This window comes from Lepeophtheirus salmonis, chromosome Z, assembly GCF_016086655.4.
Source record: "Lepeophtheirus salmonis chromosome Z, UVic_Lsal_1.4, whole genome shotgun sequence".
NCBI classification, from domain to species: Eukaryota; Metazoa; Arthropoda; class Copepoda; order Siphonostomatoida; family Caligidae; genus Lepeophtheirus; species Lepeophtheirus salmonis.
Window position 1 is genome coordinate 12,714,123 of NC_092584.1, and position 15,912 is coordinate 12,730,034.

A 15,912-nucleotide genomic window follows, 5' to 3' on the forward strand; every position below is an offset into this window, starting at 1 on the left:
AAATATTAAAGAAAAAAATATTATTATTACGGATCTTTTTGCTGTGTATACTAAATTAGTTTGTAGAGGATTTCCCGACTGGAACCCAACACAATAAATGAATTTCTGTTAAAAATTTGCCTAATTTTGATTATTTTGAATTCCAGAATTCATTCAGCTCCAGGATTGTCTCTCTTCCTTTAAATCCCCTTCCATCATGGATTGTAAAATCGGAGTAAGAACCTATTTGGAGGAAGAGCTCGCTAAGGCCAAGGAAAAGCCTAAACTTCGGAAAGACATGTATGAAAAAATGATAGCAGTAGACGTTCAAGCTCCTACAGAAGAAGAGCACAAATTAAAGGGCGTTACGAAGCCCCGCTACATGGTTTGGAGAGAAACCATTTCATCAACGGCGACTCTTGGATTTCGGATAGAGGGCGTTAAAAAATCTGATGGAACTTCGAAAAAGGACTTTAAAACAACAAAAACACGGGAGCAAGTCGCTGAGGCCTTTTTAAGTTTTATTGGTGGATCTTGGGAGACAGGGGTAAGTTCGAATTTTTTATTTTTTTTCTTACTAACTACATTAAATCAAGTGTTTTGAACTGATATCCCACGGATACTTATGCCCCTACTATTGTTATTTAAGCCAGGGGCAATCTGGCCGTCACCTGTAATTTCCTTCCCTGTAAAGTTCATCCACCGACATTTCATTCCCATTTTGAAGAGGGATGTTTAGTGACGTCATACGGTTTATGTTCAGACACTACAAAGAAGTTTTTGTGTAGGGATTTAGAGGGAGGCCTGGGGGTGTGGGCAGTCGGCACTGGAGACGAGTTAGACTAGTGATGTATGGGAGACGGATATGAATGTGTAATGGTGTTTATGGATTAGAAATGACGTAATGACTAATCTTAATAGTGAGTAGGAAACGAATCCCGATCCGTGGATAATATTTTTACATTCGGAAGCAGAATTAAATCCCGACATGACTCTTCTTTCTATTTCTGAATGAAGGTATCATCACCATAAATCATTCATATCCGTCCCCATCCATCACAAATCATCGATTCCTCTTGTGCCGACTGCTAGACCTTTTAGTACAGCCTCACACACAAAAAAAGAAAAAAGAATATTATTTAGTGTAGAAACATAAAGCATATGACTTTACAAAATATCCCCCTTCAAAGTGGGAATGAATTGTCTGGGTATGAGTTTTACATGGAATTAATTTAGTGGGAATGAAGTTACTAGGAATGAAAAGACAGTGAATGAATTTACTAGAAATGAAATCATCTAGCACCCAATCTGCCTGATCTTTCTGTGAGGGAGAGCTGTAAATATTTATTTCCATAAATTATGATTTACAAAATTTTCTGCCTCTTTAAAATATTTTATTATTTTAACAAAATTTTGAAACGTAAATTAGGAGACAAGTGCAAAAATAATACAATAAAAAATAAAAAAAAATCAATCCGTCTGTATCGTAAAAACCCAAATCACTTGACAACTTAAGAACTTTTTATCAATAAATTTGTTCATTTAACCTCCACAGGGCGTTACTTCACTAACAAAAAAAAATACACACTGTAGTTTGTTGTCAGCTGTCCATTTTTTTGCCTTTTTCACCTAATCCATGTTCTGAGCGTTGGATTTGAATTACACCTTGTTAAACGGTAACGACGAGTTTAATTGAAAAAAGGCCTAATATTTTCCAGGCTAGACCTCTTCTAGAGTACCACAATAAATGGAAAGTACTTGACACGTATTTTTTATTTATTTGTGAGCTTATACTTTTAAATTCATTTTCTGAAGAAATCTTGAAGATCACATCAAAACCTTTATGGTATCACGCAATCTACCCTCCAAAATTACTCAGACAACCCGTAATTAGCCAAATAATTCAATCGTACCAATTATTATTTATTTTTATTACTCCCAGATTTGAAAATCAACTGTATAGTAGAAAATAGGTTTGGTTTACAAATATATCTTTAGAATGAATTAATTTATTACTACAAACTAACCCAGAATATTTGGTCGGCATATAACAAACTACATGTAGATAGAGAGCGTTACAATTTTGGCTATGCCTACAAATTGTATTTACAACTATATGACCGAGGTATTTAGACATTAATTAATTCTTTATTCATACTATCTTCATTTAATGATCGATAGTGTTAGATTGGTCTTAGGACTGACTACCTAATTCACCGCCCCCCTAGATTTTTTTTTTATTTGTCCGATCTTTTTGACCAATTCAATGGCATAAGGACCGATAGAACGGTATTTCAGTCCCAGCTTTCTTTGTAGCTATTCTTCATCCATAGCTAGGATTGAATAATATAAAAACGTAGGAAATAATAAAGGATAGCTAGAACGTATTATAATAAGTTCTAGCCACAAATTTCCTACTTTAGGTATTTTTCCCTAAAAGATATTGTGTTGAAAAGCTCAAATGACATAGTTTTAGTAAATACTTCATTGCAACAGCTATCATCGATCCAAGACTAATGATATACATAGAGTCAATTGTGAGTGCATACCTAGTTTGTAGTTTTTTGCTCAACCAACAGGACCTCACACTCATATGTGGACTCACTGAAGTTCTCTATAGTGGCTGCATGTGTCAACGTGTGAGATAAGTTTGTTATGAACTCCTGCATGGCCCTACCCTGTATATTAATTTATATCAATCAAGGGCCTTCGCTTAGGGCTCGGGTCATTTCAAACACTGGCATTGATACATATTGTAATAAAATGATCAATTCAATATATATAATAATCTAAAACTATTCTCTATATAATAATTAACCGTTGGCAACAAGATAAATGAAGAAGAATAGCTACTATATGTTTGTATCAAGTGTTTGCTTTCCCTTGTGACACTTGAGCTTGAGAGGGGATAAAAAACCTCAGTAAATTTTAGTTTGCTATATAATTTTGCTGAGTCATTAGGAGTTTCTTGGGATTCTAGAGGACGGCCCCCCCCTCCTTCTCCCCTTCGTTGGTAAATCTTTGCAGGGAAACGCATTCAACTATATACTTTTCTTTTAAAGATTTGTGAAAAATAAATGTTTAATTCATATTTGACAAATTTTAAAGACAATACCGATAGAAGTTACTTTCTGCGAGAAGGCCTTCTCAATATGTGTCCTCATCTCCACCACATAGATGTGCCAACCCTTGCAGCCCTCTTCCTCAATTTGTCCCAAATTGTGTAATCCAACAGTTTAGGTCCAGGATGTAGGGGGCCACATCTCCTTTCACCAGACCCCAAAGTATTATCAAAACTCTTCTTGTACTGTGTGCTCTAGATGGCGATTTGGACAAGGTTTTTCATAGCAATCGACAGCATATAATGTCTTCTTGAACATTGTGTATGGAAAAACTTTAAAAAAGTTTCATTTAATCTCTTAAAATTTGCATTATAGAGATGAGGAAAGAATAATGGTTAGTCAAAACAGTGTCTTCGTTATTTTTCTCACTGCTAAATATTAATTAGTATTCTGAGAATAGCCTTTAATTATGATGTACATTTAATTGATAATATTATCAGTGACTCAATATGAAATAAAACAAATTATAAGCAAAGACCCATGACTTATATAATTTAATATTACAAATCGAAATCCAATGTCATACCTTTTTGAGTTCATAATACGTAAATTCAGCTCCTTTCATCTAATCATGAGTCAATATATGAAAATTAATAAAATCACCTGAAAGGAAAATGAACTACATCTTTGTTTATTTCAAAAATCGAGCCGTGTATAATCTCTGTCAGCAAATATATGGTAAATATAAAAAGTACATTGAACAAAAATCAAAATAAAGAAAAAAACTTCAATAATTTTTTTTTCTTCAATTATGCATACTTGTAAATATTTCATGGACATCCTTGAAACAATTATATGTAAATTTTTGCAATGAGCTAAGATACACATGAATTTTAGCTATGGTTTTGAACCTTTGCTTAGTTTAAGAAACTTATATTATCCCACATATGGCCTTTTCAAATAAAATTGATCAACTTTGACTACTTTAGTTGTAATTTTCTGCGCCTTTAATCAATTAATTAATTAGTTTGTTAATTGGAATGAATGAGAGTTTTCTAAAGAATACAAATGTAATCCAAACTTAATTTTGAAAAAAGTCATTCTAACTTACTTTTATGTTGATGGGAGATATGTGATGTCTCATGAAAAGTTAAAAGCATAGACTTTTTTTAAATGGACACTTACGAAGATTTTGAACAACTTTGTCATCCCTAATCAGGGACAAATATATTTGTACAGGGTGCACAAATTATCTTTAAAACGAAAAAGATTTTTTTTTCCCACGTTTTAAGTGTTGCAGAGTGTTGGGTTAGTTTTTTGTTCCATTGTTCCAACACCAAAAAATCAATCGGATTCAGATTTGTTAAGTTTGGAGGCCAAAAGTCCGCCGAGATGAAGACGTCAAAATTATTTAGGAGTCATATGAGATACAGCCGGTATTACTGTTGCCTCAAAATCACATTTAGAGGTATCGAATTCCCTATTAACCTTGCAAATGAAAGTCTCAATTGTCCCCGAGTTCGAGCCATTGTTTGGTTGTCGCTCTCTGTGCGGATTCCACGGAAGGGTTTTACAAATATTTGGGACAACAAAGTCGTCAATTGATGCCATTTTTCCCCAACTGGTGTAAGTTTGAAGAAGCTATCTAACAACAAAAAAATAAACTGTCCTAGTTCCCGCGTTTACCCAAATTGAGCGCCAAAATGGAAGCATAGATAGCTTCCACCCACCATATCTGTGTTTTGATTTTGATCTTTTGGGATGGTTAAGCCCGTGGTATTTTATGATTATTTGAGTCTCCATATACCTACATAGCCCCAATACTTTGCTTTGTACATACCTACGTACCATAATATGTACAACATTAGATTATCAAATATTTAATTAGTTCCGTAAAGTCGAATCAAATACTAATAATAAGCCCAATATTATATTAATTGTCCTTGATCATTACTCATCACTTTCACTTTTAACTCAAAATATATTTTAGGTTTTTTTTTTTTTGCATATATTCATACGTATACACATATAAGTCCATCATCATAGGCTTGTAAATATTTGTATTATTAATTCTTTTGATGAGAGTAAAAAAGCAGTTCTCTACTTCTTTTCGAACCAGATAATCAAAAGTGCACAAAATAATATTATACTTTTATATATATACCGGGTGCGTAGTTAAAAACTAGACATTATAAATATGGAATTTTAACCCTAAAATGCTTTATATTTATGTTTTTGCTCTGAAAATAAGTTCCTCAAATAAACATGGTTCAACAAAGTTATTTAACGAAAAAAATAATTTTTTAATTTTTTTTTTCTAATTACAAATTACCAGCTTTTTTTTATCATGCAAAATTATACCAATAACTACTTACACTTACCGACGAGGTTGTGTCAGATATAGAAAAAGTTGCAGTTTCATACATTTTAGTTAAATATTACATAAAAAGATGGTTTTTTTTTTGTGTAACTCTAAAATAAATCGTAAATCTAATTAGTGAGTGGGAATGGAATCCCGATCAGTGGAAATAAAAGTAAATCCAGGTATTACTCCTCTTCTTTTTCCATTTCCCAAAGTATAAATATCATAAATCATTCATATCCGTCTTCCCTCCATTACTACTCATCGATGACTCGCCTCTCATCTCCAGTGCTATAGCCCGACAAAAAAAAATACAAAGTACTTTAGAAACATAAACCGTCTGACACCACTGATTATCCCTCTTCTAAGTGGGAAGGAAAGGTCTGGGCATGAATCTAATTTACTGAGAATGAAATCCCCTAGCACCATTTTTTTTTGCAACAAAAAGTATTTAAGGGTTAACAAGTTTTATTTCGGAAACATAACATTGGTCAGATGTTGACACATGTTTTTCCATTTCATACCTTCAATGTACCCTCCATCGTCTTTGATAATGCCCTAAATGCACCGCTGGAAGCTCCGGCAGGGGATAATACTGTAACTGGGCTCATGAAGTTCCAGTACTTTCAACGGTAGCTTCGATATTTGGTGCCCATGTACAGCAAGCCCTGGCCTCGACATGTTGCAAAAAGGAAAATTCGAAGGGAATGTTGGTTGTGATGGGGAAATATATTGTTAAAGCTCGTCTCGATGCTATTATCCTCTCCTTCTTGATGTTATAAATAGTCTCCCCTGCTTGCTTAAGTCAAGTTACGGATCTCTGATGGCAGGGATTCTGCAGAGGGTGGCTGGAGGGGCCGTAGCCTTCCAAATTAAGGAATTTCTGCTTTTTACTAGAAAAATTTTCCCGTCATTCCGACAAATTATGAAGTAGAGCAAAAAATTGAAAATTCGATTTTTTTTTTCAAATAGTTTAATTTTGTATCAATAGCTATAGATTTTTGACGTTTTTTGAAAGAATTTCTATTTTTGTGTTTCCTTTAAAAAGAAATCCAAAAACCTAGACTCCCAGAATATAATCTTGCAGATACCCTTGGATGGTGTTTGTTGAGTACGAAGTTAATTTTTTTTTGACAGTTCGTCAGCTGATAAATTCTTCTCTTGTGTGTATTTTTCTTGTTTCACTCTTTTTTAACTGTCCAGAATTCAACTATGCACCTGGTATTTGCATTATTATATCTAATTCACATAAAATGAACAATGCCAAACCGGATTGAAATTACCTATGTTTGTAGGATTATTAGATTTCATTTTGAAGTAACTCCTTAAATATTAATCTTCTATATATATACTCATGATCATAGTTATATCCATAAATATTAAAATCTTTTTTTTTTCTCTTTTTTTTCAGATGTTATATCTAGAAAGACTGAAAAAAATACGACAGGCTCTAGATAAGTCTGAATTTTTCAAAAACCACGAGGTAAGTTATTTGACATTAAATTTTTAATCATAAATATGTTGTGTACAAGTGATCACTTGTTAGGATTGTATCAATACTTACTGAGAGGTCCATTAAAATCTGAACACTCTGAATTTTAAAATTCCACAAGATATAATTTATTCATTTACAATAGAATTTCCCAAAGGCTAATACTATAAATATATATGTCTCTGAGCTCTCTTAATAACTAATGTAGGCCCCTTTAGCGACAATGATGGCTTCCATGCGACCTGGCGCCCTTTACAGATGTAGTCCTCTGTTATAGCGTTCCAGTACTGGCTGAAAGTTATTTTGAGGACCTCGGTGTTTGTATGACACACACTATATGTATTTCCCTCGACGTGTACCCTAAAAGGTGTAGTCAAGGGAGTTGTCATTAGGGATGTAGGGGGCAAAGTGTCCAAAAATAGTTCAAAAGAGCTCAAAAGACTAATTGAAAAGAGATTTGCAACGGAGGAGATGTCTTTCCTTCCTTGGTGGAGTCAAAAGTGGCCTCTCCATCCTCACAAGGCTCTTTCCACCCAACTTTCTAGACAGTCTGGTGTGAAACCCCGTGATCTTTTGCATGGATCCTCTTAGCTTTGTTTTCATGAACTCCTCCGGATTTAGTTTGGCCTTTTTGACAGATCCCAACGTTTCGGACTTGCTCACGGCTTAGACGATGGTCCTGGAGACGCCGAGCAGCTTAGAGTGCTAATGGAAATTTGTTGATTATTTTCAAATATAATTTTCTTGACTTGTACGTTACCTCTAGAGCTCAGGTTTGATTTGTTTTGTAATTAATTCTTTATCTGCATAAATATATCGACATCACTCAACCTTCATTAATTAATGATTTGGTTTAGTATTCAGAAATCAATGGACCATCTGGCTCTAGTAACTTAGCTCTCAAGTATAAAAATAAGCTTTGACAAATTAAGAATAACATATAAAAATATATTTTTGACATTATATGACATCGTATGTTGGTTCCAATGTGAAACATTGTGATTCTAAATCTGCTATTTATCCTATGATGAGTATAATATTAAATGAATGAGAAATACCAACTGTGGAAAAAAGGTTAAGTTTCATGCAATGGGTGTGAGACTAATAGTATTGTATAAAATATGTACTTTTGGACTTTTTATTACAATTAATAACTGCTCAGTGTAACATGGAGCACGCGATACATTTCAAATGCCCCTAGTTACATATATGTATTACTCGTAAATAAATTATAAGTTTGTAATTTTAATGTATCAAAATGAAATACAATAATTAATGTGGGTTTCAGGTTGCGGTCCCAAATGCTGTTGCATTGTGTTATTTATTTGTGATTGGACCCTTACAAATATTCAGCCAAAAAAGTTGTTAGACTGCTCATATCGAGAATTTTAAAACTTATATATCAACTAACGCATGCGCTGAAAATTCAAGTAGATGGTCAAAGACAGCTGTCAAAATTTTATGACAATTTGTTCTTTTCTTTGTGAGTTTTTGTATTAAGTGTGAGACTACTTTTATTATTTCCAAAAAAAAATTGTTGGTTTAATTTTACACTGCTTATATATGTAGAGAAATACTGTTTAAGCTAAGCAATGGCTTTACAACTGTTATGGGGACTTCGCTCCATAAAGCGAATAAAAAAAATGATAAACGTAATTTTTTAAAAGCCAATTTTTAACGGAAAGAAACCCTTATTTTCTTTGTTAAGACTGGGTCTTTTCATCACATGTGTTTTGATACGTATTGCCGTTATATGTTTAAGGTCATTTTGTGAAATTATGATTTGATATTAGATTTCAGTCTATGGCATGACTTTTTAAGTAGACCTCCGCCTATTCTTGTCAAAGTCTCAAATTGGTCAAGTTAAATAAAATAAATTTATAATTTGAAAAGTGACCTCAGTTTGGAACATTACATTTTAAAACAAACTCACCTAATCACTCAAAACATAAAGTTTATTGCTTATTTGAAGGTTAGTAGAAATACAAGGCTATACCATAACTAGTATACGTCTATTGTTTGACGTCCAGCACGCTTTTACTAGTGACGTCATAGTGTATCAGTGGTTGCGTGTTTTCTTAAAATCTGTTTTTCTTGCACAACAGTCTGTGCGATAAGTTAAACTGAAAATTATAGCAATATTGACGTCATAGACTATGATTAGTTGTGTGTTTTGTAAAAATCTGCCTATCTTGATGAGCAGTCTCTACGATACATCAAATTGAAAATTCTAGCACCCATCAAATGGATAAGACAAGATGTATTGTTGAACTACTCCGTGATTTTTTCACCAACGTCATTCGTGATTGAAAATAATAAAATGTCTACCACTAGATAAGATCAACCCTGTTCATATTTATATATATTTTTTTCAAATATGAAATGTACATTCATCTGCAAGAAAATATGTAATAATGAAACGCTAATTTCATTTTTTGAAAAAAAATATGTAAATATCTGCTAATAAAAAGATAGAACTCGGATATTTCTTCGTTTATTCAACTGCTAATATGTATATTTATATAGAACAAAAAATGAATATAGTTGGTTATTGCTTAATTGTTAGTTCTACAATTTACGTAGTACTTTAGTTTCTACTAACTAAAAACCATTCATTGATTACAACAGTCAACTAACAAAAAAATCCTTTTATGTTTGATAACAATCCCCAAATTAAAAGTAGGATTAATAAAACTTATGTGAAAGTGTTTTTATGATGAAAATATGTTTTTACCGGAAGAGTATCGAAGGTTCTCCCGGACCTTCGATCACATGGAGACGTTGTTAATCGTCTTTCTCGAGACCCTAGTCTGCTCCCAATAAATATTTTTTCATCAAAAAAAAACCGCAATAATATGTTTTGCTTCTGTATATTTGTTAGTCACTTGGATTACGGCAGAAGTTAGAGATCCATTATGATCAAACTTCGTACGAAGATTATATATGTTTACAGGAAGAGGGCATTAAATTTTGAGAATTCAAGGCCAATGATCGGGGGATGGGGAGAGGGGTTGTTTAACACAAAACGTTAAAAAATGCATAATCCACTATGACTTTGGAACAAAATGAGATACATAACTCAATTTGATTTAATGCGGAGGTTTTGCACTCTACTTTTGCCCATTCTAGCTCTGAATACGGAATATTTTTGTGTATTTGTGCTATCTATATACAATCTACATACGTACGTACTTCTGTACCATTGAATACCATTGGTATGCTACCTATATAAATTGAAAAACAGATAATAATTAATTATACATCCCCCTCTTATCCTAACAAAAAAGAACAAGTTTGATTTATTGATGGTATATTTGTATACTGTATACTCTTTGGTATGTTGTGAGCATTTACATATTATTCTTCTTAACATGTTGGATGGTATTGAGTAGTATAAATAGATACAATTACCAAGGTAAAATTGTTTATATATAACATATATTAGATTAGGGTGGTTTGTTCTTTAACTTTTTTTCGAATTTCGAATAAGGCTAATATGGAAAGGGTGTAATGTGTTAACCAAAAAACCAAATAATTCAAGCAAAATGGTTTTACTTAGGATGTCAACTTTAGGTCACACATCTCCATTAAATTTTGGTTAGAGGGTCATTCCAAGCCAAATCAATCACTTAAAAAAAAAACTCTATCTTCAATTTTATTTCAAATTTGTCACATATTTTAATATTAGATACAAATTCAAAGTTCCAGCCTTTTTTTTGTTACCTCTAGTTCTGGATTTAATGACTTCTAATGTTTCGACTTCCATCCCACCTACCTTATTTTTAAATCACTGTATGTTGAATGTTTTTGAAGATATTGATCTACTTTAATTAACATTTTATATATAATTGATTTATTATTTTGCTTTAATGTTTTATATGATCTAAAAAAAATTATTGTTATTACCCATAAGGTCAATATTTTGACCTAAAAAATCAAACATGTCCATTCTCAATTTAACTCAAATTTTTATATGTAAATTTGTAATATATCAAAAACATATACATTAAGTTTTTAGCGATGCATTCGATGCCACATATTCTGATAGCAAATAGGGTAGATGGCGTCAAGGCTAAAACTTTAGAACTCTTAAATCCTGAACATGAGGCAAAAAAAAATGCTGAAATTTTGAGTTTTTATTATTAGCTAAAGATGGTCCAAAAAAATTGAAGATGGTGCTGGGAAAAATATCCTTTTTTTTTATTGATTTCAGTTGGAAGGACCTTAGAGGCAAAATGACTCAATTATTAGTTTATTTTAAAAGCCGTTTTCACTTCTGCATATTTTTATTTTGTTCCGTTTTCGTGACAAACTTTTGTATCATAAGTTGGTAATTCGACAATTTTATACACTTTTTATTCAATATGTCCCTCTCTATTTTTAATGATGGCTTCAATACGGGACGAACAGCAGGACAACTTCCCTGGATGAAGTCGGGGGCCACTCCTCCGTGATCATGTCCTTCAGGGCATTGTAATTTGGGTGAGAAGTCTTGTTGGTCTTGCCTTCTAAGACACATTAAACAGCGAGGCCCAGGGGATTTACTTTGGTTGAGGACGAAGCAGAATTCTGTGAGCGAGACGGCAGCCATGTTCTCCCTGCAGAAACGTTGCACCTTCTTGGATGTGTGTGCCAGAGCGCTGTCTTGGGTGTTCTTCAATCAGGGTAAGACATGGTACCTGAGAACCTTCTAGTAGACATCTGTGTTGACTTTCTCATTGCCTTTGAAAAAGTAGGGAGGCATCTTGCTGCTGTTGGATGTCACGACACCGATGCCCATAAACTGAGCTGGATGTTTGGTCCGGAAACTTTCCTCGACCTGAGCTCTCGATTCAGTAAAGAAGCGATCATTTTTTCTGTTCAGAACAGCGTCCGCTGTGAATATCGTATTCTCAGAGATCAATTTGTGCCCGGAAAAGATCACCCACCCTCTGCCGTTTTGCTTGTTGCTTGGATATTTTTGATTGGAAAAATATAAAAAAAGAAAAAATTGTTACTTTATGTCTTTCAAATGGCGCCAATTACAAATTGTCAGACTTTTAGAACTGAGGCTAGATGTCCTCGAAGATGATCCACCCTGTAGGCCTGTAGTCTATAAAAAGGATTTTATATTAGATTGACTATGCAAATAAATAATTTTTTGCCTTCTTTCTACCTTTGACTTTGCGACCTACAGTTGACAGCTTAGAAAAACGGAATTTTGCAAATGTATTTTCTTACTTATATGACAATTTTTACACTCTAACTATAATAGAAATTCGAAAAAAGTTGAAACCTAACCTAAGCTCCTTATTTCTACCTAAAAGACCTTGAACGACCTTATATACGTAGATAAATATATACGAGGGACTCGTCTATTCATTGATGTTGGAAATACTACTCTATAGACTGGTGAATCCATCTAATAAAGTATTTCATTAAAAAGGATAATTAAATTTAATTAACCCAAATAAACGTTTTGATCTTGTAAGAAAAAAAATATACATATATAATGAGGGGGTCTTTAATTTATTATATACTATAACCATTTTATAATAAAGTCAATTAAGAAGATACAAGATCTTATCATTTACAATAGGCCATCCAAAACTTGCTTAATTAAAAGGGAGTAATTAGTCTTAAATATATTTATTTTCATAAAAAATATAATGATGAAGATTGTCTCTCTGTTAGAGCCGGATTTCTTTATCCGCTACGGTCTTATGTAATTTGTTTTAAAACAAAACTATGGTCCTTAATGAGTTAACTAACTGTACCAAAATGTAATTGAATTTACTTTATAGTTAACTTAACCCACCAAATTAAGTAGAAGAGGATTAGTTATAAGAGACTGATATATAGACTTTAGATTTTTGAAGAAAAAAAAAAACAACGGACAAAATGAGCAAAAATGTGCGCTAAATTTAAAAAAATGAGTATTTAAAATATTCAAATTGTGCCATTTGTATTTTAAAAAAACAATACAGTTTTAAAAGGATGATTTAAAGTAATTAGTGTTGTTTTATACTCAGTATAATTTATTAATAAATTTTGCTATGTTATATCGACGGATAAAGATTTAGCAATTTTGCGGAAGTGTAGTTCTCCTTTGTTTCAACATTCAAGGGGAATTATTCACACATCAATCTTGGGTCACCTTTCTATCATTGGCTGTTATCGAAATCTGGCTCCCTTATATATCCGATCATGTAGTCATAATCCTGATTGCATCATATACTTATTTTACCTAAAAAAGGAGAACCTAATGAATGAAAGTTTTTGCAGGTGAATTTTCTCTCGAAAAAAATTATCAAAGAATCATCCAAGGCTGCTGTGTAATATTTTAACTAGAATACAAATTTTATCTATTTATTTCATACTACCTTAGAAAAATGAGCAATTTCCACACGAAAAGCGGCTAAATTAGTATTATTCCCCTAAAAATGTCAAAGCAAGCTATTTTTTGAGCAAATGAGCAATCGTTCACCAATCCTAAGTCTTTTGGCTTAGATTGTAGCTTTAACTTTACATATCGAAAGAATATTACAGTTAATAGAGTCTTCAAAAGATGTAACACATGCTTGAACAGTTCCCAGCTTAGGAATGCAAATAGATGCGGTCTCGGGCAGATTAAAACTTTATATATATTTATATAAAATTCTTGGGATATTTTGGGGAATGCTGATAACTTTAAGAACATTCTCAAAGCGTTGGTTGTTATTTCATTGCTTTCAAACTATGCAGTACTGAAAGTTTATCGGGGGTTACAAATTTGTATGATATCATTTAAGCGTATTTACTTATTTGTAATTACAATGGACGTTGATGAATCAATATAAATATTGAAATTTAAAACCAAACTCATTGATTTCCTGCATTGATTTGGAAAATAAGAAGGATTTGAAAACTGTAAACCAGTTCAAGATGGAAATAATTTATTTTGAACCCATTTAATTACGTTTAAAAAATAAAAAAATAAATTAAAATTCTGTCTCAGATTAGTTTCGAGAACAAGATACATCAAGAAATTCTTGTCTTTTTCAAAGCTGTCAGAATTTAAATCATATTCCAAACTCATTGATCCCCTGGATCAATTTTTTAGAATAAGACCGATTTGGAAATTATGAACCATTCCAAACCGTAATAATTTTACTTTGAACCAATCTAATTTCGTAAAAATTAATTTCAGTTCATTAATTTTTTTAAGATTTCATAATTTCCTCTTTAGCTGTTTTAGTCATTTTACCTTTTCTGATACAAAGCAGTGGACTATTTATTTGTAAATTCAAAAGATTATTTATACATCTTCTTTTGCACAAAAATTTTTGGTCTTGGACTGGCTTATAATTTCCTTATCAATCTTATTTTTAAAATCGATTTAGAAAACCAACAAGTTTGATTTTTGATTATATTATATCTGTTTTAGACCTGTCTTAAATTATTTTAGGAAATTTGATTGGTTCATTATATAGCTATTACGGACTTAAACTGGTCTAAAGTTTCAAGATCCATCTTATTCTCAAAAAACAACTCAATATATTATAACCGAAACTATAACCGATATGGACTTGTTTCAGAATTTCAAATGAAACTTATCTTCAAAAATGGGCGTAAATGCTCAATGGCTTCGATTATAAATTAAATAATAGTTGCTTTGGATCAATACATATTTTCCATGTCGTTTTTTTATGTGAAACCCGATCCAAGGACGAAATTAGATTGCTTCAAAAAAAAATTATTACTTTTTTGGACTGGTCCATAACTTCCCCATCGATGTTTAACACAAAATCGATCCAAATACGCAATGAGTTCTGTTTTAAATTAATCTATAACGGTTTTAGAACAGAGACGAAATTAGATTGGTTCAAATTAAAATTACGTGTGTTTCCAACTGGTCTATAATTTTTCATTCCAATTTTTTACTCAATATTGATACAGATTATCAATAAATTCGTGTTTGTAATTAGATTATAACTACTTTGTACCTGTATTAATTTCCACATCAATTTTGTTTTCAAAGCCAATACAGGGATGAAATTAGATAGGTTCGAAATAAAATTATTTGTGTCTTAAACAGGTCCATTTTTTCAAGATCAATATTATTCTCAAAATCAATCCGAACGTTCAATAAGGTCACTTCCAAATTAAATGATTTATGATGAATGATACATAATTTCAAAATCGATCATCTTCTCAAAAACCCTTTATAAAATGTTGTTGATTATTTAATTTGAAAATAAAATTATGAGGGTATATAATTTTGAGACCAAATTGCAATGATAAATAAATATCCTAATACTTCAACTAATTCTTTTTTTTTCCCTTTTAATTCCACTAGCTCATTGGAAGCTCTCTACTCTTTGTTCACGACGATGACAAAGCAAGTATTTGGATGATAGATTTTGGTAAAACTGTGCAGATCCCAGAATCTCTTTCCATTGATCACAAATCACCATGGGAAGTGGGGAATCATGAAGACGGCTATCTTATTGGTATGGATAATCTCATCAATATCTTTGAGCGACTCTTCACCCATTCCAACCTCCCTACTACTTCTTCCAAGAGTCCTAACCCCGTCCCTCTCTCATCTCCACAACAACAAGAGGATGTTGTTGTGGAGTGTCTACAAAAGTCCTTCTCTGAATTCAGTATTCCTACACTATCCCCTTCCTCCTCCTCCAATCATTCAAATTGCTGATGTATTCCTATGGTTGTTGTTGTCATCATCATGGGCCTACGATTATCCAATACGACAATCATTATCGATTACTTGCGCTCTGTTATTAAAAAATTTTGTTCTTTTTTTTTTTACAAAAAATATGTTTTTAATCATTTCATTTTTTTTTACCTTCAATATAATTTTATATAATTAAGTACTTATAATTATTTAACTTAAATATGTACAAAATATATATCTATGAGTACAACAATATGTTCGTTTAAAAAAATTATACTATGTACTTTCAATGTATTCATTCACCTTTGGGTTATTATCTTATCATTTAAGTGTCAATTTCGTCACTTTTCGTATCGTCTTT

The 15,912-nt window shown here is 32.1% G+C and overlaps 1 protein-coding gene across 4 annotated transcripts in view; it reads left to right on the top strand.

Annotated features, from left to right (window-relative positions):
- LOC121130020 (inositol-trisphosphate 3-kinase A) overlaps positions 1 to 15,683 on the top strand; it is a 151,119-nt gene extending 135,436 nt beyond the window's left edge. For all 4 annotated transcript variants that reach the window (XM_071893821.1, XM_071893822.1, XM_040725708.2 and 1 more), the window contains 3 exons: positions 147 to 526; positions 6,815 to 6,886; positions 15,213 to 15,683. In XM_071893821.1, coding sequence (XP_071749922.1) covers positions 147 to 526; positions 6,815 to 6,886; positions 15,213 to 15,572 — 812 coding nt within the window. In that variant the 3' untranslated portion in view covers positions 15,573 to 15,683. The remainder of the gene's footprint in view (positions 1 to 146; positions 527 to 6,814; positions 6,887 to 15,212) is intronic.
- Positions 15,684 to 15,912: the final 229 nt, after the last annotated feature.